Genomic DNA, 24,090 nt, shown 5'->3' on the forward strand with positions numbered 1-24,090 from the left:
TCAATCAAAGCACAACAGGAGTATGAGGAGTGCATCTGGAGCCAGTGTTGCACAGAGCTCTAGTTGAGTGTACATGTCTGACAGAAAGAAGAAGAATGATTGACAGTAAGTAAGGACTCATTCCCCTTGTCACAGTACATATGATTTACCCTGCTCTACCCTGCAACTAGCAGAATGCACTGAGTGGGTTCTTTTTCTTTTCTCAGTTACATTAAGATGGAGGAAGAAAAAAGACTGAATTGCAGGCTATACGTGAAATGACATTTCCTTTCAGTTCTGTCTCGGTTGACCGTTGTCTCCAGGGCACTCTGTAGCATTAATATGGTTTCCATGGCAATATGCAGCTTAATCAAAACACAGCCAGGGGACAGGGGTGTTAGCCTGCAAAGGAAGTATTAATCTCTACTTTGTGAAACAAATACACCGAGGTGCCAAACATTCCCTCTTACACCACCTTCACATAAAGAGAGAAATGAAAAGTGATTCCCCATGGATCTAACAGACACATTTTTCGTGGCTAATGCAACCTAGGCCGGCTACAATAACATTCCACAATACATAAGCTTTTCTAACTGAATTATGCTTTTATACACTGAGTGTACAAAACATGCGCTTTCCATGGCATCCAGGTGAAAGCTATGATCCCTTATTGATGTCAGTTGTTAATAAATCTACTTCAATCAGTGTAGATCAGGGATGGGCAGCTTTGATGTAGGTGGAGGCTCCGAAAAAAACTCATCATGAAGGGCCGCATATCCACACCCTTGTAAGCAAAACATTTTAGTGGCCACCCGTGACAGTGAAGAACAACATTTTTTGTTTTAAAGTTAATTTCCTGAATTCTTCACATTTTCCCATGGGGCGGAGAGGAGATTTGACAATAATATAACTCATTTCACTCAGTTATACAATTCTATAGTAAATAGTAATTCGATCATGCTTACTACAAGTTTAGGTAGCTGGCCGCTAGACTAATTTACCAATAAAAAAAATGTAGCTGACATTGGCTAATTGAGTGGCTGCTGATGCACAACTAAATTTATAAATTGCACCTTGTGTATTCTATTATTATAAATCTCAACAGTAACTTGTGACCCTGACTGACTTCCCCCAAAAAACACACAGACAACAATGAAAATTTGTTTTAAAAATGTATTTAAAAAATTGGACCGCGGGCCTACAAAAATTGTTCATCCCTGGTGTAGTAGATTAAGGGGAGGAGGTTAAAGAATAGGTTAAAGAATGATTTTCATGCCTTGAGACAATTGAGACATGGATTGTGCATGTGTGCCATTCAGAGTGTGAATGGACAAGACAAAATATTTAAGTGCCTTTGAATGGAGTATGGTAGTAGGCGCCAGGTGCACCGGTTTGGGTGTGTCAAGAACTGCATTGCTGCTGGGTTTTTCACAATCAAAAGTTTCCTTTATGTATCTTTCCTGTATGTATCCAGCCAACTTGACACAACCGTGGGAAGCATTGGAGTCAGCATGGGCCAGCATAATCATGTAGAATGCTTTCGACACCTTGTAGAGTGCATGCTCTGGCCAATTGAGGCTGTTCTGAGGGCAAAAGGGGGTGTAACTCAATATTAGGAAGGTGTTCCTAATGTTTTGTACACTCAGTGTATGTGTATGAATTAAACGCTGTGCAGAGCTACTACTTATTACAGGTAGCTGTCTTAATCAAAGCTCCCGATTTACATTGTCTTCATTTCCGACTGTGAAACAGGAGAACAGGATGGGATTGTGTTGGTAATTGCATTGGAAGGAGTGGAGTGTTTATCTGCCTGGTCCACAGAGGGCTGTGTGGATGTACTGCTACAGGATCCTTCCTCTAATCACAAATTGCTCTCAAAATATATTCCCTTCCACTGATATTAATCTCCTCCTCATGCGCTGGCTGAGGTATCCTTCAGGAATAAGGAGCACACACACACACACACACACCGGTTCCAAAGAAATTGTCGGGAACCAAGATGGATTACTTGTGCTGTGCTGGCACATTCTCCCTTTGAAAAACGATATCAGCAGCAGTCTCTCCCAGATAAAGAATAATCCCGTTGAGAAGAACATGGCACGTGGACAGGTAAAGATGGTTCTGACCTAATCTCAGCAAAGGGTTCTGACCTAATCTCAGCAAAAATCTCCAGGTTTAGATTTATTTGGGTTAAGTCGATCAACTTAACTTCCTTGAGCTTGTTTTACAACCTTTACAAGATAGGGAACAAGGGTTCAGCTGACTTGATATGACCAGAAAAAGCTTGATCATTAAGGGGCATGTTGTTTTTTGCGTTAATCGGTTACACCTATCTCAAACTATCTGTTGATAAGTAACTGCTTAGGTTTAGAATAAGGGTTAGGGTAAGGGTTACCTTTAGGGTTACGATAAGTGTTAGGGCTAAGGTTAGTAGATAGTTAGTTGAAATGTTACTGATAGTCTGTAGAGCATCTACAGATGGACCATCCACATAAAGTGTTAGCGATAAATCTACCACTGGTCTCAATACATGAGTTACGTGTCTAAAAATACTTCATAAAATATCTGTCAAATTATAAAATATATACTGTATGAAATATAACATCAACAGTTTTGTCCTATGGTTTTCTTTTTAATCCCAGGCCCTGTCCCCGCAGGAGCCCTTTTGCCTTTTGGTAGGCCGTCATTGTAAATAAGAATTTGTTCTTAACTGACTTGCCTAGTAAAATAAAGGTTAAAAAAAAAAATATGTGATGTGTTTCTTATTAATTGACTTTTTTTTGGAGAGGGAAATATTCAATAAACATGAATCCTCTATGCACTAGCACTGCACATCTTGATAGATCAAGTTAAGGTCAGCTATTAAAACTATGTAAGTGATAAAAGCCACAACATACTTTAGCTGAAATCAAGACTGCACGGAGGAGTGTGTGTGTGTGTGTGTGTGTGTGTGTGTGTGTGTGTGTGTATGTACTGTACACATATGTGTGTGTGCACATGTGTGTGTGTTTGTGTGGGGCTGTCAGTGTACCCCAGCAGAGCTCCAGCCTGCTCTCGTCCTCAGGTGGGAGGGCCATTCCCCTTCATGTGACATTCCCGGCCCAGCCAACACCAGACTCTGAAGACAGAGTCTATTGCTAAATGACCATGAGCACCATAAGCTGCACAAACAACTTATCAGGTGGTGTGCCTCCCTTCAAGGTGAGGAAATGAGATACGTTTATTAGGCTGCAGAACCTCTCAATATTCCACTCGGAACGCGACGTTGTCACAAGCACCTCCGCAGAGATCCAGATCTCCACTTTTCCAAGCAGATGTTCAATTAGAATCAAATGAGGAAATTAGAGACGTGATGAGAAAAAATGCGAAGTGACATTCAAACATGATAACCAATGTTTTTTAATAAGCACAACAGCATGGCACCACTGAAATGAATGAAAACTAAAACAGTGCTCTGGGCTAATCCCTCTCTTTAATAACAACGCATCTGTTTCATGTTAAGATTTCATAATGTAACTTTGAGCAACGTTTGATGAAAATCACATTATTACATTTTAAAAAGTGCAAGTGTGACACTTAATCATGTCTGAGTAATGACTGAGTGCAAAATCGTTTATACTAAGTCAATGTAAGTAAATGCATCACAAGCTTCCTCTGTGGACACTTATAAAAATGTGCTGATACTCATTCCACATTTGGTTTCCTTCCTGACATTGATTCATTCTGGAGTGTGTCTGGCATAGCAGATGGGGTCTGTAAATGGAGTTCACTCTGGCAGACATCACTTCATTTATGTGAGAGCCATCTCTTTTCCTCTTGCTTTGCAGGAAGGGTTAGAGATGGGCCAAAAGCATGGCTAGATCTGGAGCAATCTCACTCCCGTCCCTGTCACCCTCAATATGGTGGAGCAGTCAACAGTCAACACCCTGACGCAGAAACCCCTGCTATGCCTCATTTCCACCACTCAATCCATTATCCACTCTACAGGGATGTAGGGAGAATATTCCACAAGCGTTGTATGTTAAACACCCCCGGCCAGGCATCAAGGCCTGACAAGCCACCAATTATGAGTTCAAGAGAGAGTGGTAGAAACAGCTGTAAAGTCAGAACACAGTGCACTTCTTTAAAGTGCACAAAGCAATCAAGGTGACTTGTTCTATGCAGTAAGAAGGTAGAATAATTCCATCTGGCCACATATAATAAAGGTGAAAGTTACAAGAATAGATTTAAAGTGAGGTTAATGTTTAAAAGAAGATGGTCTCTGCATGACATCTTCTGGAAGTTAACTTAATCTACTGTATCGCTCATGATATAGCCATTTTTGCAGAAGCCTACGCGTTACAATACAATACAATCACCACTGACTGGGACTTCTTGTAGTATGTAGTACTTCATTTGTACAACTTCAGTAAAAATTCTACACAGCAATTAGATAAAGGTTAGCGCTACATTACGTTGAGCCTTAATGAGAACATACCATGGCTTTGACTGAATAAACTTGCCATATGTAATTCTTAACTGACACTAACCAATCTACTTTTCTTTCCTCCTTCAATATACTACAGCAAAACTAATATAGAGCCACTAAACAGATCTCACCAAGGCAATAAAACCCCTGTGCTTCACAGACAATGGGATACAGCATCACAGCACACCGAAACACACTGCAGTTGATCTGTACCACATCAGTTGAAGACTTCCATCCGAAGCCAAGCAACTATATCAAAGGACCAACAAATATTTTGAAATATTTGTAGGTCAGGATGAGGTAATATTTAGGAAGAGGTCATCATTTCATGGAGTCCGTGAAGGAAGAAACCACATGGGAAAAGTGATAAGCAAGCTAGGTAAAAAAAAAAAGAAGAAGAATTTTACAAAGTAAAATGTATTTATTGTGTTATAGGTTTCATGATGCTTCTGTCTACACCAAAGTAGACTGATTAAAGACTGTTTTATGCATACTTTGGGGTCTCTATAAGCTACAATACGAGGTCCTAAACCTAGCATGAAAGTGCATCCTTGTAGATAATATAGTCAAAATGGTTGCTTTGGGGTAAATTGTGCCACTTAGCAAGGGGCAAGTTGAGTCAATAGATAATCAATATACCCCATACAAATAATGATTACATTTGTCCATTTTATGCATAATATGCATAGTATTTTGAAGACACCTCGCATTTTGTGTGATTCAAATGATGAAAAATGCATTCCTCAGTGGGGTTCGCTCCCCCTCTAGGCCACAGTTGAAGTGTTTTCTTCCCAGGCATTGTCGCTGGGATATGAGGTTACACCAGGGCTTAAGTCTATGTTAAATGTTTTCAAAACTGTTATGTTTACATACCTCTGGTTATTTCCAGGGATATACAATGTTTCAAAATATATGTAGATATCTTTGATAGAACGATATCTATATTTCCCTTGACGTATCTATATTTCCCTTGACATAGTTATGCTGAATTAAAAAAATGGCTCTCCCCTACGAGTGCTGCTGTGGTGTAAGATAACTCCACACAGCCCTTTGAAAGACTGCCTTTAATTTAGGGAGAAGAGATGAGGGGAAAACAGAATGTCGGCACGTCCGGCGGGCGGGCGGTGGCCACTCATACAGAGACAGTTGAGTGTGTGGGTCTGGTGTGTGGGTCTGGTGTGTGGGGCCAACACATTTTTTTTTCTCTCTCTCTTCCAATTCAGTGGTGACATATTGAAATGGCATGTTTTTAGGCAACGGTCCATTGCCTGACACGGCCCACTTATACACTCATCAGCAAGACCCTGCTCTGCGTTCTCAGCTGCTTTGTTCCAGCTGATGTCATCTAAACCGGGTCCCTGCAGGGTTGTCTGGGAGAGATAAGACAAACCCCTCCCCCCTCCCACCCCCTCCCACCCCACTCTCTGCTGGTCTCTTGCAGAAAAAAAGAGCTGCTGCTATGAAGATGGATTACCCAGCTGGTGACACTGGCTCCCCTCCCTCTAAAGCCACAGTGGAGCGCTAACGCAATTAGGCCAATTAATCTTGAACAAAAGGGGTTCACAACACACACCCCCCTCCCGCCTTTGATTATGCACGCTCCTGAGCAGGTGTACCGCCACATCCTGCTCACACCTTATTTTCAAAACAATAAATGTGATTATTGATTACTCTCAAGTGCAGTAATTGTGTTACTGGTTTAATCGATCTGGGATGGACAAAGCAAAGCAGTGGTGGTCCTCTCATTTGCATGGTGAACTAGTTTCACTTTACATGATGTTAAGGTTTTTTAAACTACCGCTAAATCACAATGGTTATCAAAGCATTCATCCTCCAGTAACACAGTCCTTTCGAAGTGAGACAATATGTTAAATGACGACAAGAACAGGTGATGATTACTTCCATAGCATGAGATGTGGGCGGTCCAGAAAGGGCAGGACAACTTGGGCTCAAAGTAGGTTTGTATGTCTGAGCAATGTGTGTCCGTGTGTGTGTGTGTGAGAGAGAGAATGAGACTGGGGTGAGAGAGGAAGAGATAGCGAGAGAGAGAGAAACTGATAGAGAGAGAGAGAGTAAGAGAGAGAGAAAGAAAAAAAAGAGAGAGAGAGAGAGAGAGAGAGAGAGTGGAATATGGGCGAAGGAGAAAGAAAGAAAGAAAGAAAGAAAGAAAGAGTAGAGACAACACATTCAATGCCTCACACATTTTTTCAGTTCTGCAAAAAAGTAATTTGGCAGGGTTCCACCTATTGACAATGCAATCCAGCATCCTGACAAGATTTCATCCAGCACAATACAACCTGGGACAGATGCGAGCAAACGTGTTATCTGCACATTTTTCTTTTTAATTACCTCTGTGTCAAAGAGGTGGTCTGCGCTGAATAGCATTTACAAAGTAAAAAGCATGACAATTTACTTTTCAAGTTCAATTCAGGACTCCACAAGAACACAGACCTAGAGGTATTGTAATATAATTCACTTTGTGAATAGCATATTATTATGATAGATTGTGTTTATGGGGCACTGGTCCAGATGTAATAATCCACTTTTGTCTTTGCTTCCAACAAGTCCCGATCAGAACATTAAAATACCACACAGTATATGAGTTCTGGTAGGCCTCTCCACTACAGCAAACATTTACAGTATATCTCAACTATCTATCTACTTCTAACAAGCTCATAGTGAAACAACAAGGAACCACAAAACAGCAGGGAAGAACAGGGTTACAAGGAAACATCCATCCATTCAACCGTAATGTAGCCACTGCTGTTGAATTAATCATCCCATTGGAACATATAACAGTGTCACAGCAGTGCAAAACACCAAATCAATCAACAAAACTCTCCATTCCAAACATATCCATAGGCTACGAGCAGGATGTTAAATCAAAATGATCAGTTACTGTAGCTCAGTGGATATCTGTGTTGGAAACCATGGAAAGGGAAAAGCATACACGCTAAAAACAAAATGATTCTATTGGCTTGTAACCATCGTGGAACCCTTTTTTTGGTGCTATATGCTATATATTTTTTTGAAGGTTCTATAGAGAACCGTGTTCATAAGGTTCTAAAAGGAACATCTACAGTGCTATGAAGAACCATTAAAAAGGTTTATATTTATTTAGCACCAAAAAAGGGTTCCTCTATGGTTACAATGCTTCTTGGGTCTAAATAGAACTCCTTTTTATGGTTCTTTAGAGAACCTTTCTCAATCATCAAAGTTTCTTTGTAGAACAACACAGAGTTGTTTTATTCTGGCTTGATAGTGTATTGTTAAAATGCCATACCGTAGGATGAATCAGGGGTGCTAGCTCTGGAACAGCTGGGAGAGAATTGAGAACTACTGACTTAGTCACCCATTCTCAATTGACACAAGGCTATAGGTAAGACACCTACACTGGGATTGCCATATATAACATGTACTGGCACAACACAACAGATTAGATGTTGGAATGACACTCTCACTCACGGTTGCACAAAAAAGAGCTGTGAGCAAATCAGCGCCTCAAAAATAATCGAATAAACCGCCACCCCCACATTTGAATTATCACCAAAAGAGCAAAGAACCCTTTCTTGAACTGCAAAGAGACATTGAATGGCTCAAATGGTTCTTTGGGTCAGTTCTTTTTAGTCAGTAGAACCATCACTCTTCCCAAAGAAACTTTGAGGAACCCTCGTTTTTTTTCGGGTGTGTAATCCGTTGCTACCTCACAGTTCAACCAAGATTCTAGCTGTCAGTTCAAGAGGGATGACGAAAGAGAAATATTTTATTAATAAAACCTGATGTGCTTCAGAATTCCAGCCTTGATCAGTCTGCTAGGGAGACAGCATCACATACATAAGTATACAGGGCAAATGAAGGGCACAAGCAGCGCAACCACTATGCAAATGCAGGGCCACTTTGTTTAGCGACAACACTTCTTTGTGTATATGTAAACTCTGACAAGACGTGCCAGACACTGTGCACACAGTCCTGCTGTCAGAGTTGTGCCACAAAAAGGGGTGCAGCCTGGCTGACCAGACCCCTGATGCCACACACACACACACACACACACACACACACACACACACACACACACACACACCCTACTCTCCTGTCACTGTTAGCAGTTAACACTTTAGCCCAGAAAAGCGCGTCCTGTCAGCAGACAGTGACTGGTATAGTCACCCACACACCCCCACAGAGGGCGAAAAGTGCTTGATTAGCACCCGGACTGTGCACAGCGAGGGGCATATCGGGACACCCATAAGTACTGGCCAAACCAATTATACCTTCAGTACTGACACTGGTTTGTTTGTGGTGTACATCTACACTGTGAATTACACCAGGCATTATATACTGAGTGTACAAAACATTAGGAGCACCTGCTCTTTCCATGATAAAGACTGACCAGGTGAATCCAGGTAAAAGATATGATCCCTTATTGATGTTAGGAAACATATACACTATCTCAACAGGGTTACAAGGAAACATCCATCCATTCAACCGTAATATAGCCACTGCTGTTGAATTAATCATCCCATTGGAACATATAACAGTGTCACAGCAGTGCAAAACCCCAAATCAATCAACACAACTCTCCATTCCAAACATATCCATTATTGATGTCACTTGTTATATTCACTTAAATCAGTGTAGATGAAGGGGTGGAGGCAGGTTATAGAAGGATTTTTAAGCCTTGAGACAACTGAGACATGGACATGTGTGCCATTCAGAGGGTGAATGGGCAAGACAAAATATTTAAGTGCCTTTGAACGGGATATGGTAGTAGGTGCCAGGCACACCGGTTTGTGTCAAGAACTACGACGCTGCTGAGTTTTTAACGCTCAACAATTTCCCGTGTGTATCAAGAATGGTCCACACCCCCCAAAGGACATTCAGCCAACTTGACACAACTGTGGGAAGCATTGGAGTAAACATGGGCCAGCATCCCTGTGGCACGTTTTCGACACAGTGTAGTCCATGCTCTGACGAATTGAGGCTGTTCTGAGGACAAAAGGGGGTGCAATTAGGAAGGTGTTAATGTTTTGTACACTAAGTGACTTGAAAACCTTACTGAATGTAGGTCTACGGCAGTGTTGAATTGTGTCAGATATTTTAGATTTCATTTGAGTTATTTCAGCCTTCATAGTTTTAGTTATTATCAGCCAAATAAAACTCTGGACAATTTTAGTCTTGTTTTAGTCACTGTTATGTTAGTCACATTTTCCTCTGTGCATTTTTTTTACCTCCAACTTCTATGTGCACATTAAGATAGCCTTGACCAACTAGGCCTTCTATCCAGTGATGGCAGGTAGCCTAGTGGTTAGAGAGTTGGGTCAGTAACTGAAAGGTTTCTGTCTCGAATCACAGAGCTAACAAGGTAAAAATATGTTGTTCTGCCCCTGAGCTAGACAGTTAACCCACTGTTACCCAGGAGCCATGGATGTTGATTAAGGCAGCCCCCTGCACCTCTCTGATTCAGAGGGGTTGGTTTAAATACAGATGACACATTTCAGTTGTACAACTGACTAGGTATTCCCCTTTCCCTTGCTATTGGCTACAGGTTTAACCATTTAGGCCTAAGGTTTTTCTCCACCTTGTGATGAAGTAAATTACAGTGATTCCCTTAAAAGGGGAGAATCTGAGCATTTCCAACAATGTTCAAATTATTACTGTATATTACCTAATATTTAGCAAATAGATTTAGTATTTCCACACGGGAAAAAGCTAATTGGAAAAAAGCTAAAACAGGCAATACGAAAGTAAGAGACAGTAAACATTACTGTTACAATTGAAATGTCTGTGGATACTGTATATCAGCTCAATCAGCCTTTTTAACTAAAAGACCAACGACAGGTTTGCATTATATTCTGCAAAGGTATGCTTGCTTATGATTGGAAAAAACAGATGAAAAGGAGCTTCCTGTCAAATTCTGTCCATTAGTCTCGCATGGAATTCTCCTCTTGTCATCTCAAATGAAAAGTCACTTAGAATAGTTGTCTTTTTTCCTCATGGCATCTTGTCTCATTGTCGTCATTCAATTTCTTCAGGAAATATAGGTCATTGACTAATATTTTTCGTCTTAGTTATTGTTGGCAAAATTAACACTGGCCTACGGGAGTCTACATCTGAAGCAGACAGAGACGTTACTTCCAAAATGTATTTTAACCCAAAGCAGTCAAGGAGGGACTCTGTAACATTGAGGAATACAATCACTAATATGACCAGATATATAATATCAAGCTACAGAGCCGGGAAAGGTAACCATACAGTAAACATAGCCTCTGGGGTACCATACCAGAACAAATCCCACAGTAACCACAGTGTTTAGGAAATCAACCCCATTATGAGAGAGGGATTACCTAATAACGAGAGAGAGAGAGAGATTGTTCGCTTACCTGTTGCTCTCTTGTAGAGTCTCACTGCCCTTCCTCCAGGAGATCCCACCCCAGGGGGACATTTTGGGCCTGCACTCCATCAGCACATCTCCTCCCTCCTTCACCATTGTGTGGCTCCTCAGCTGGCTCTGGGAGAAATCTGGGGCAACAGCTAAGACAACACATGCATGTTAAAAACTCAACACGTCCCTTCCCCTTTACTTTTAATGTTTAACTTTCAACATGTATGACATGAGCGTAAAGACATGAGTTTATCCTGAACACATGACCTGAACTAGGAGAACCTCAGGGCCTTAGTATACTGGGTCCAGAGTCTTTACCTGGTGGTGTCACAGGAAATAACAACATATACATCAAGGGAATAGTCATTGTCATTGGCCAGACCTAGAGATAGTCATTGTCATTGGCCAGACCTAGAGATAGTCATTGTCATTGGCCAGACCTAGAGATAGTCATTGTCATTGGCCAGACCTAGAGATAGTCATTGTCATTGGCCAGACCTAGAGATAGTCATTGTCATTGGCCAGACCTAGAGATGGTCATTGTCATTGGCCAGACCTAGAGATAGTCATTGTCATTGGCCAGACCTAGAGATAGTCATTGTCATTGGCCAGACCTAGAGATAGTCATTGTCATTGGCCAGACCTAGAGATAGTCATTGTCATTGGCCAGAGCTAGAGATAGTCATTGTCATTGGCCAGAGATAGAGCAGGTCTTAGCCAGTGTAAACAAGGCTCAAGGAGATTACTAAACTCCACACTCCAGCTTGTATGGACTAGACAGAGAGTGAGTCAAAGGCAGACATGTTGAAAAAAAGCACAAAACAAAAAATAATTATGCAATGGCACGTTATCTGTATAACCCCTAAAGGTTTTAATACACCCTTGCATGGCTGCTGTCTACTTCAAAGTGAGGCGTGTAATGTGTTGAGTAGAAATGGCAGGGAAGGAAGGAGAGTGCAACACACTGCACTCCTTAAAAAAACAGGGAATCCTTTTCTCGGCTAAGAAAAACAAAGGGAAAATGTCATGTCTGTTTTGCAGCTCAAATGAGTTCTATGATGATCATCTCCTTTTCGCTCCAGGATCCTCCCTTCCTTTGCTTTTATAAAGCACTTCAATTAGTGCCAGGGGCTGTCAATGACGTTTTTACCTCCTCCATGTTTAATTCAACCTGGGATCTTTGGCTGTGTTGGATCTAATTCCAATCAATGGCAAAACAATGATGAAGAGTGGTGGGAGATGGGTTTCGAGAGGGAGAGCTGAAGGCCAGCCCTGTGCCAGGGAACAGGGTCCAGAGGAACAGGACTGACAGGGCAGATGGGTGGGACTTGGGAGCACAGTGGCATGGCCATACATCAACAGCACCCCAGTGCATTCATCTTTTAATGAATGCCTTTTAATTAGGAGGCAATCACAGAGAAGCTAGAGGTCACACTGCGATGGTAGAGAGCGGAAAAACAAACTACCTATGACACTAAAACATGCACACAACAAACGTGCATACTGTACAACATACAATACATGCACCGGCATGTACGCTGTCAGGCACGTACACCCACACACCTTGCATTGCCTTACCTATGACTTTGAGCTCTGCATTGGAGTAGACCTCCCCATGCTTGTTTCCAGCCACACATTGATACATTCCAATATCGGACAGCGTCAGTCGGCTGATTGACAACAGCCCATTGGCAACCTGTATGCGCTCCTATGAACAGAGAGACAGAGACATGCTTTTTGATATGCCTTATTGCGATTGCTCATTTACATAAAAGCATGCAGCCAATGTGCCAGTGAATTATAGTGTGGCAGTGACGGACGTGGCAATAAATCTAGGTTTTCATCACTAATGGAGGGAGGGGGTTGGGTGGAGGGAGGCAGGCTAGCAGAAAATGACCCTAATCAATCTGCATGTTTATGAGAGTGGAATAAAACCATGCCCTATTTATATCTCTGGCTGCACCAATGGACCTGTTTCCCCTTCAGCATGAGGACTGGATGTGAGGATTAGGAATATCTTATCAGAGCTATGCTGCATGTGAAAATTGGTTTCCTGATAGGTACAGTGTGCCCTATACATACTAAGTACTGTATGTATGCTGTTATGTACACTGCAGATCCCACACTGCACTGAGCCACTGTGAATAGCAGATTCCTGCCATCTTAGTGAAGGAGATACAGCTCTTGTGACTGGCCCATCAAAATAAACAGGCGTATTAGCCTAAGTGGGTTTAATGCACTAAAACCCAGACACTTAGCATCTTTATCGTCAAGGTATGTTTACATATTTGAACTTCAGCCACGCCATATATAAAATCAACCACACACCCATGCAATCTCCATAGACAAACATTGGCAATAGAATGGCCTTACTGAAGAGCTCAGAGACTTTCAACATGTTACCATGCCACCTTTCCAACAAGTCAGTTGATCAAATTTCTGCCCTGCTAGGGCTGCCCTGGTCAACTGTAAGTGCTGTCATTGTGAAGTGGAAATGTCTAGGAGCAACAACGGCTCAGCCGTGAAGTGGTAGACCACACAAGAACGGGACTGCCAAGTGCGTAGTACGTAAAAATCATTTGTTCTCGGTTGCAACACTCACTACCGAGTTCCAAGCTGCCTCTGGAAGCAATGTCAGCACAATAACTGTTTGTCAGGAGCTTCATGAAATGAGTTTCCATAGCCGACAAGCCTAAGATCAAAATAGAATGGTGTAAAGCTCGCCGTCATTGGAATCTAGAGCAGTGGAAACGCGTTCTTTGAAGTGATTAATTATGCTTCACCATCTGGCAGTCCGATGACCAAATCTGGGTTTGGCGGATGCCAGGAGAACGCTACCTGCCCCAACTGTAAAGTTTGGTGTAGGAGGTCTGTGGCTGTTTTGCATGGTTCGGGCTAGGCCCCTTAGTTCCAGTGAAGGGAAATCTTCATGCTACAGCATACAATAACATTCTAGACAATTCTCTGCTTCCAACTTTGTGGCAACAGTTTGGGAAGACCCTTTCCTGTTTCAGCATGACAATGGTCTAGTGCACAAAGCGAGGTCCATACAGAAATGGTTTAACGAGATCGGTGTGGAAGAACTTGACTGGCCTGCACAGAGCCCCGACCTCAACCTCATTGAACACCTATGGGATGAATTGGAACGCCGACTGCGAGCCAATCCTAATCGCCTAAGTGCCCGCTTCAGTGCCCGACCTCACTAATGCTCTTGTGACAGAATGGAAGCAAATTCCAGCAGCAATGTTCCAACATCTAGTGGAAAGCCTTCCCAGACGAGTGGAGGCTGTTATAGCAGCAAAGGGGGTGACCAACTCCATGTTAATGCCCACGATTTTGGAATGAGATGTTCGACAAGGAGGTGTCCACATACTTTTGGCCACGGAGTGTCTATTCCCAGAACGGCATTAAAACCGACACCAGTTTTTAAGGGTAGGGCTTTTTGTCAGTGCACTTGGTGCTACATGCTCCCCGCTTCCCTTCATCTCCTCTGTTTTCAAAAGGCCTACCATTAATGTCATTAAAGCACATTTCCATAGGGGTGTCAGCTTGGTGTGGCTCCAGTCTGACGGGATTAAGGTACTGTCACATGAAAAGAGGAGCTGTCCTCATTGAAACATCAGTAGCTAAGCCCGTGTTTGAGCAGGTCGCGTTGTGAATTTTGATGATGCTTAGTGACTTGCTGCTAGCTGGATGCACAGAGGCGAATGTGCCTGCTGGCGAGAGCAGCAGAACGGTGGTGGCTTATATCGGTCTTTGTGTGGAACGCACTCCATTTACGGGCTGCTATTAATTAAGCATGACATTCCTCTTAAATCAGCAGTTTTTCATTTGGGGACCTGGGGGGACCATCTGCACAACTTCTGCTGAATGGAAAATGATTGGCAATGTCATTGCCAACACTACCAGGTCACTTCATTTGATATAGGAGAGTATAAACAACAAGCCGTATGACTCGATTGATGTCACAAACAAACGTCTGTCATGGCGGTTTTTGAGATGCATTGAATTTGGTGTTTAATTGTTGTCCGTTTTGGCTGGTATGAGAAATGCATTTGCATTACTGACAGTATCAGAACTATTCATACCCTACTGTGTGCCCATGCACTTTAACTACTGACCAAACTTGGGAAGTTAAATTACACTTTTTTTTAATAGTCCCATATAGATGATCTACAGATGGTTATACTATCAGCAAATTATTTGCCGATAAGCAACTGCTTGCTAAGGTAAAGGTTAAGGTTAGGTTTAGGTTTAGAATAAGGGTTAGGGTAAGGGTTACGGTTAGTAGATACTGTAGTTAGTTGGAATGTTGTTGAAAGGTATTCTAATGAACATCTACAAGCCATCCACTTGGGATTAGCCAAATAAAGTGTCACCGGAAGTTATTTGAAAAATGAAGGTAATATCATAAGCCCTTGCAGTCAGCTCAAATGTCCAAACGAGCAGGAGAAGCAGAAAAGGTCCCCATTGATTTACTGTAATGAATCACTGCGCATGGTACATCTTCCCCGTTCCTGCTCTCCCTCCATTAGTTATTAGATTGATGAGGCTGCACCATTTGATGGGGACATTTCAAACAATGGACCAACTCTGCTTGATTCATCTATTAATTGAAGTGCATTACTAATCCTCCCATTTATTATGTCCATATTAAGGAAATCCTACTCCAAAATGAACACTGTCACCTCTTATCACAGATACTGTAGGGCTGTGGCGGACATGACATTTTGTCAACGGGTTATTGTCATGCAAAAGGTGGCCAGTCTCACGGTAATTGACAATTAATTAACATAAACACATTTAGAGTCTCCAGGCCTCCATGCATGCAATCCGCATACAGGTCTCTGATGCCTTTGGAACATCTACATTTTAAAAAAGTAAAATAAATCAATGTAATGCACCATCAAAATAAATGCATTATTTATTTTAGCCAGGACTAAAGAAATATGATACTGTATGAAGAAAATGTCATTCAGAAGAACAAAATATAAGTTGGCCCACTGGCAAGATATGCTTATAAATCCTGTGTCATCTTTTTTTTGTATTATAGGATTTTATAGTAAGAAGAATATACCGTGCCTACAGAATGTATTCATACCCCTTGACTTTTTCCTCATTTTGTTGTGTAATGGATTAACGTGAGGTTTTTTGGGGGGAGGGGATATTCTGCAGAACCCTCAGCACCCCTACAGTGTCTTGCAAAAGTATTCATCCCCCTTGGCAATTTTCCTATTTTGTTGCATTACAACCTGTAATTTAAATGAATATTCTATATGGATTTCATGTAATGGACATACAAAAAATAGTCCAAATTTGGTGAGGTGAAATGTAAAAAATAACTTGTTTCAAAAAATTCTAAAACGTAAAAAACATAAAATTGATGCGTGCATATGTATTCACCCTCTTTGCTGTGAAGCCCCTAAATAAGATCTGGTGCAACCAATTACCTTCAGAAGTCACATATTTAGTGAAATAAAGTCCACCTGTGTGCATTCTAAGTGTCACATGATCTCAGTATATATACACCTGTTCTGAAAGGCGCCAGAGTCTGCAACACCACTAAGCAAGGGGCACCACCAAGCAGGCGACACCATGAAGACCAAGGAGCTCTCCAAACAGGTCAGGGAAAAAGTTGTGGAGAAGTACAGATCAGGGTTGGGTTATAAAAAAAAATATCCCAAACTTTGAACATCCCACGGAGCACCATTAAATCCATTATTTAAAAAATGAAAGAACATGGCACCACAACAAACCTGCCAAGAGAGGGCCGCCCACCACAGACCAGGCAAGGAGCGCATTAATCAGGGAGGCAACAAAGAGACCAAAGAGAACCCTGTATCTGTCCTTAGGACCACTTTTAGCCATACACTCCAGAGCTGGGCTTTACAGAAGAGTGTCAAGAATAAAAAACATTGCTTAAAGAAAAAATAAAGTTTGTTGTCGTTAAGCCATTTTGCCACAACTTTGTAAGTGTGCTTGAGGACATTGTCCATTTGGAAGACCCATTTGCGACCAAGCTTTAACTTCCTGACTGATGTCTTGAGATGTTACTTCAAAATATCTACATAATCTATTTTGTGAAGTGCACCAGTCCCTCTTGCAGCAAAGCACCCCCATAACATGATGCCGCCACCCCCGTGCTTCACGGTTGGGATGGTATTCTTCGGTTTGCAAGCATACCCCTTTTTCCTCCAAACATAACAATGGTCAATATTGCCAAACAGTTCTATTTTTGTTTCATCAAACCAGAGGACATTTCTCCAAAAAGTACAATCTTTGTCCCCATCTGCAGTTGCAAACCGTAGTCTGTTTTTTTTAATGGCGGTTTTGGAGCAGTGGCTTCTTCCTTGCTGAGCAGGCTTTCAGGTTATGTCAATATAGGACTCGTTTTACTGTGGATATCGATACTTTTGTATCGGTTTCCTCCAGCATCTTCACAGGGTCCTTTGCTGTAGTTCTGGGATTGATTTGCACTTTTCGCACAAACGTACATTATTTTCTAGGAGACAGAACGCATCTCCTTCCTGAGCGGTATGATGGCTGCGAGGTCCCATAGTTTTTATACTTGCGTTCTATTGTTTGTACAAATGAACTTGGTACTTTCAGGCATTTGGAAATTGCTCCCAATGATGAACCAGACTTGTGGAGGTCTACAACATTTTTTCTGAGGTCTCGGCTGATTTCTTTTAATTTTCCCATGATGTCAAGAAAAGAGGCACTGAGTTTGAAGGTAGGCCTTGAAATACATCCACAGCTACACCTCCAATTGACACAAATTATGTAAGTTACCCTAACAGAAGCTTTTAAAGCCATGACATCATTTTCTGAAATTTTCCAAGCTGTTTAAAGGCACAGTCAACTTAGTGTATGTAAACTTCTGGCCCATTGGAATTGTGATACAGTGAATTATAAGTGAAATAATTCATCTGTAAACAACTGTTGGAAAAATTACTTATGTCATGCACAAAGTAGATGTCCTAACAGACTTGCCAAAACTAAAGTTTGTTAACAGCTGATGTAAGAAGGCTATATAAATACATTTGATTTGATTTAACAAGAAATTTGTGGAGTGGTTGAAAAACAAGTTTTAATGAAGTGAAATTCTTGAGGGAAACCTTTTTCAGTCTTCCAGAGATTTGAGACTGAGACGGAGGTTCACTTTCCAAATGACCCTAAGCATACTGCTAAAGCAACACTCAAGTGTTTTAAGGGGAAACATTTAAATGTCTTGGAATGGCCTAGTCAAAGCCCAGACCTCATTCCAATTGAGAATCTGTGGTATGACTTAAAGATTGCTGTACACCAGTGGAACCCATCCAACTTGAAGGAGCTGGAGCAGTTTTGCCTTGAAGAATGGGCAAAAATCCCAGTGGCTAGATGTGCCAAGCTTATAGAGACATACCCCAAGAGACTTGCATTTGTAATTGCAGCAAAAGGTGGCTCTACAAAATATAGATTTTTTTTTTTTTTTTGGGGGGGGGGGGGGGGTGAATAGTAATGCACGCTCAAGGTTTCAGTTTTGTGTTGTATTTGTTATTTGTTTCACAATAAAACATATTTTGCATCTTCAAAGAGGTAGGCATGTTGTATAAATCAAATGATACAAATCCCCCCCAAAAAATCAATTTTAATTCCAGCTTGTAAGGCAACAAAATAGGAAAAATACGACGGGGGGTGAATACTTTCGCTAGCCACTGTACATCCCGTGGCTATGATTCAAACTGTTCAGGAGTGTGCTTAACAAGTCACATAATAAGTTGCATGGACTCACTCTGTGTGCAATAATAGTGTTTAACATGATTTTTGAATGACTGACTCATATCTGTACCACACACATACAAATAACTGAAAGGTCCCGTAGTCGAGCAGTACATTTCAAACACAGATTCAACCACAAAGAGGTTTTCCAATGCCTTGCAAAGAAGGGCACCTATTGGTAGATGGGTAAAAAATGCAAAAAGCAGACATTGAATATCCCTTTGAGCTTGGTGAAGTTATTAATTACACTTTGGATGGTGTATGAATACACCCAGTCATTACAAAGATACAAGCACCCTTCCTAACTCAGTTGCCCGAGAGGAAGGAAACAGCTTAGGGATTTCACCATGATACCAATGGTGAATTTAAAATGGTTACAGAGTTGAATGGCTGTGATAAGAGAAAACTGAAAATGGATCAACAACATGGTAGTTAATCCACAATACAAACAGCGAAAAGAGTCGGCCCAAGAATTGAACCCTGTGGCACCCCCATAGAGACTGCCAGAGGTCCAGACAACAGGTCCTGGAGGTGATCTTATTCTCCATGGACTTTACAGTGTCCCAAATTTGTTTGGAATTAGTGCTATAGGATGCACATTTCTGTTTGAAAAAGCTAGCCTTAGCTTTCCTAACTGACTGAGTATATTGATTCCTGACTTCCTGAAAGTTACATATCGCTGGGGCTATTCGATGCTTATGCAGAACGCCACAGGATGTTTTATGCTGGTCAAGGGCAGTCAAGTCTGGGCTGAACCAAGGGCTATATCTGTTCTAAGTTCTATATTTTTTGAATGGGCATCCTTATTTAAGATGGAGAGGAAATCACTTTTAAAGAGCAACCAGGAATCCTCTACTGATGGGATGAGGTCAATTTCCTACCAGGATACCCAGGCCAGGTCAATTAGAAAGGCCTGCTCGCTGAAGTGTTTCAGGGAGCGTTTGACAGTGATGAGGGGTGGTCGTTTGACCGCAGACCCATTACACACGCAGGCAATGAGGCAATGATCGCTGAGATCCTGGTTGAAGACAGCAGAGGTGTATTTAGAGGGCAAGTTGGTCAGGATGGTTACGGATTTAGGGTTGTACCTGGTTGGTTCCATGATAATTTGTGTGAGATTGAGGGCATCTAGCTTAGATTGTAGGACGGCCGGGGTGTTAAGCATGTCCCAGTTTAGGTCACCTAACAGTACAAACTCTGAAGTAAATTGCAACTCCGCCCCCTTTGGAGGTTCAATCAATCAATCAAATGTATTTATAAAGCCCTTCTTACATCAGCTGATGTCACGAAGTGTGCACAGAAACCCAGCCTAAAACCCCAAACAGCAATGTAATGCAGGTGTAGAAGCACGGTGGCTATCTTGTCGGAAAATGTTAGGACAATAAACCCCCAGGGATGGAAATTTCAGGATTTTTGGTGGCCTTCCTAAGCCAGGATTCAGACACGGGTAGGACATCCGGGTTGGTGGAGTGTGCTAAAGCCGTGAATTAAACAAACTTAGGGAGGAGGCTTCTAATGTTAACATGCATGTAACCAAGGCTTTTACGGTTACAGAAGTCAACAAATGAGAGCCTGGGGAATGGGAGTGGAGCTAGGCACTGCAGGGCCTGGGTTAACCTCTACATCACCAGAGGAACAGAGGAGGAGTAGAATAAGGGTACGGCTAAAGGCTATAAGAGCTGGTCTAGTGCATTCGGAACAGAGAGTAAAAGGAGCAGATTTCTGGGCACAGAAGAATAGATTCAAAGCATAATGTACAGACAAGGGGATGGTTGGGGATGGGAATACAGTGGAGGTATTGAGGCATTGAGTGATGATGAGAGAGGTTTTGTCTCTAGAGGGGCAATTTAAGCCAGGTGAGGTCACTGGATGTCTGGGGGGTGGAACAAAAGGGCTAGCTGAGGCATATTGAGCAGGGTTAGAGGCTCTACAGTGAAATAAGATAATAATCACTAACCAAAACAGCAATGGACAAGGCTTATTGACATTAGGGTGAGGCATGCGTAGCCGAGTGATCATAGGGTCCAGTGAGTAGCTAGGCGAGCTGGAGACACGGCGATTCATACAGCTAGCGGGCTAGCAGAAGGGCCTTTGGGGGACATCGCATTACGTCGGCAGACCAGTCGTGATGGATCGGTGGGGCTCCATTTCGGCAGTAAAAGGGTCCAAGGCAATTGGCAAAATTGGTATAGCATTATAAATTGGCTGATAGACCTCTTCAGCTAGCCGGGAGATGGCCTAGCTCGAGGCTAGCTCCAGGCTAACTGGTGCTTGCTTCAGGACAGAGATGTTAGCCAGGAGTAGCCACACGGATAGCAGCTAGCTAGCTGCGAAGATCCGGTGTAAAGGTTCAGAGCTTGCAGTATGAATCCGGAGATGTGGAGATGTGGTAGAGAAAAAGCAGTCCGATATGCTCTGGGTTGATATCGCGCTGTGCAAACTGGCAGGAATTGACCGGGCTGAGGCTGGCTGATGTCCGAGTTAACGGTGATGACCACAAGCAGTGGATAGCTGACTACTAGCTCGTAGCTAGTTAGCTGGCTAGCTTCTGATGTGGGTTCCGGTTCTAAGTGTAAAAATACCACATTGGGTGAGGCGGATTGCAGGAGAGTATGTTCAATCCGTAGATGGGAATTGAGATTAAAAAATAATAAAAAAATGTATACGAAAAATATACGAAGAAAAAATATGTATACATGGGACGGGACGGGACAAGACAACAGTCTGACTGCTATGCCATCTTGGATTCGAATCAGATACAAAGATGACAGTGAATGTTGCTGAGTGGCCGAGTTACAGTTTTGACTTCAATCTGCTTGAAAATCTATGGCAAGACCTGAAAAATGGCTTCTAGCAATGATCAACAATCAATTTGACAGAGCTTGAAGACTTCTGAAAAGAATAATGGGCAAATGTTGCACAATATAAGTGTGGAAACCTCTTACAGACTTACTGAGAAAGACTCACCACTGTAATCGCTGCCAAAGGAGCTTCTACAAAGTATTGACTCAGGGGTGTGAATACTTATGTAAATGAGAGATATTCCTGTATTTCATTTTCAATAAATGTTTTCACTTTGTCATTATGGGGTATTGTGTGTAGATGGATGAGAAAAAAAAACAACAATTGAATCAATTTTGAATTCAGGCTGTAACAACAAATGTGGAATAAGTCAAGCAGCGCGAATATTTTCTGAAGGCACTGTAATTGAAATTATCTGAATAAAATAGAAAGGATATTTTTACTATTCCTGAGCTAGTGCTCATTTGATGTTGAGAGTAAAAGTGATCATTTGAAACAGGCCCTATATGCTAGATTTAGAGTTATTTGGCAACTTTAGTTGTGAATGACACAAACCTTAGAATGTCTTAGAAATCAAAACGTGTGCTGCGTGATGTGACTATTGATAATTTGAGAAAGTCACACAAAAAAACTTGCGCTCTGTTCCTTGCCTCAGGCTGCACAAGCTGTTCTCTCATCAAGTGATCATTTTTACTGTATATGTTCACCCATCAGACTATTCTCAATTGAATCTCGTCTTTACCAATATGTCAAATCAGTTTTGATTTACAATGGCCCATTGTCAAATGGGCAGGAACAGGGGCAGGGGGAAATACAAGTCATCTGTATGGACTCGAATAGCGAATGGGGACCGCTTTACCGCCTGTTTGTTTTTTATCATGCCGGGCAGGCTACTCCATGCGACTCCATGCTACTCCACGCATCAACCACTGTTTGAGGAGCATGCAGCCTCTCTCTGTGCAACAGGTGATATTCCACACAAACTCTGTATGCCATGGGGTTATCCAACCCTGTTCCTGCAGCCAAACCAAGTGAAATCTGTTCGGGAACATCGGTAGTACCATGTTTTCAAAACGAAACATTTCATTAAACTGTTGACAGCCACTCTTTCTGTTCGCTCGAGAATTGAATGAAGGAGAGAGGGGAGGAGATGGAAACGCACAGTGGTGAAATATTCTGTCGCTAAAGGTAATGTGTCAGCCAATTAATTATTACTAGGCTATTCAAAATCAAATACAAATTCAAAATAACTGTAGTGAATGTGTGAGGTGAGTTTTAAAAGGATGATACTGTTTTGATGATCAGTTTTGATGTGATATTCTATTGTATTTGCATTGACATCAGAGTGGTGAGAGGGACAATAGAGTGGTAAGATCCAGACCATTAGGACCTGATGGTCGTTAGCAAGTTGGGTACTACTAATGCATGCATAAGAGGAAATTACAGTGACCAAACGGTCAAGTTGAATTTGACTGCGGTCATGACTCATGGCTGCCGGTGTGGCGGTAATACGGTCACCGCAACAGCCCTATGGATGACGTGATTGATGTCACAAACAAACGTCTGTCATGGCGATTTTTGAGATGCATTGAATTTGGTGTTTAATTGTTGTCCATTTCGGCTGGTATGAGAAATACATTTGCATTACTGACAGTATCAGAACTATTCATACCCTACTGTGTACCCATGCACTTTAACTACTGACCAAACTTGGGAAGTTAGGTTACACTTTATTTGGATAGTCCCATATAGATGATCTACAGATGGTCATACTATCAGCAAATTATCTGCTGATAAGCAACTGCTTGCTAAGGGAAAGGTTAAGTTTAGGTTTAGATTTAGAATAAGGGCAAGAGTTAAGGTTAGGGCAAGGGTTAGGGTAAAGTTAAGGGTTAGGATAAGGCTTAAGGTTAGGGTTAGGGCTAGGTCAAGGGTTAGTAGATACTGTAGTTAGTTGGAATGTTGTTGACAGTTATAAAACATCTACTGAACATCTACAAACAATCTATTTGGGATTATCCAAAGAAAGTTTTACCGGAAGTAAAAACATTTTTACAAATTAAGCCATAAGCCATTGCAGTCAGCTCAAATGTCCAAATGTGCAGGAGAATCAGAAAAGGTCCCCATTGATTTACTGTAATGAATCACTACAAATGGTGCATCTTCCCCGTTCCTGCTCTCCTTCCATCAATGACCTTTAGTTATTAGATTGATGAAGCTGCACTATTTGATGGTGAAATTTCAAACAATGGAATACCTCTGCTTGAGTCATCTATTTATCGAAGTGTATTGCTAATCCACCCATTTATTATGTCCATATTAAGGAAATCCTACTCCATGGGAATTAACACCGTCAATGTGTCTAACCTTTTACCACAGATATTGTACACTCAGAGGCATCAGATACACATGGTTCCCCAAATCTGTGCAGTCAAACTATCCGTGTAAAACGAACCGGCTGAATCAACGTTGTTCCCAAGTCATTTCAAAGAAACGACGTTGAACAAACGAGGAATCGACGTTGAACTGACATCTGTACCGAGTGGGATGGTATGAAAATACTGCTTGCAAAAAGTGATAAAAACAACTAAGGAAACGTATCCCTCTTTCATAGAGACAAACAGATGGGGGGGAGGGGGTAACTCTTACCTACTCTAGTTCTTTCTTTAACCACCTGAGAGAACAAATCATACCATTCCAG

The 24,090-nt window shown here is 41.8% G+C and overlaps 1 protein-coding gene across 3 annotated transcripts in view; it reads right to left on the reverse strand.

The window, feature by feature from the left end:
- The window catches only part of cntn4 (contactin 4), a 174,540-nt gene that overhangs the window by 39,759 nt on the left and 110,691 nt on the right, over positions 1–24,090 (reverse strand). For all 3 annotated transcript variants that reach the window (XM_021609437.3, XM_090240932.1, XM_021609440.3), the window contains 2 exons: positions 12,405–12,534; positions 10,825–10,975 (listed from right to left, as the gene is read on the reverse strand). In XM_021609437.3, the coding sequence (XP_021465112.1) occupies positions 10,825–10,975; positions 12,405–12,534 (281 nt within the window). The remainder of the gene's footprint in view (positions 1–10,824; positions 10,976–12,404; positions 12,535–24,090) is intronic.

The sequence above is a fragment of the Oncorhynchus mykiss genome, chromosome 7 (genome assembly GCF_057628025.1).
Source record: "Oncorhynchus mykiss isolate SJ-2025 chromosome 7, ASM5762802v1, whole genome shotgun sequence".
NCBI classification, from domain to species: domain Eukaryota; kingdom Metazoa; phylum Chordata; class Actinopteri; order Salmoniformes; family Salmonidae; genus Oncorhynchus; species Oncorhynchus mykiss.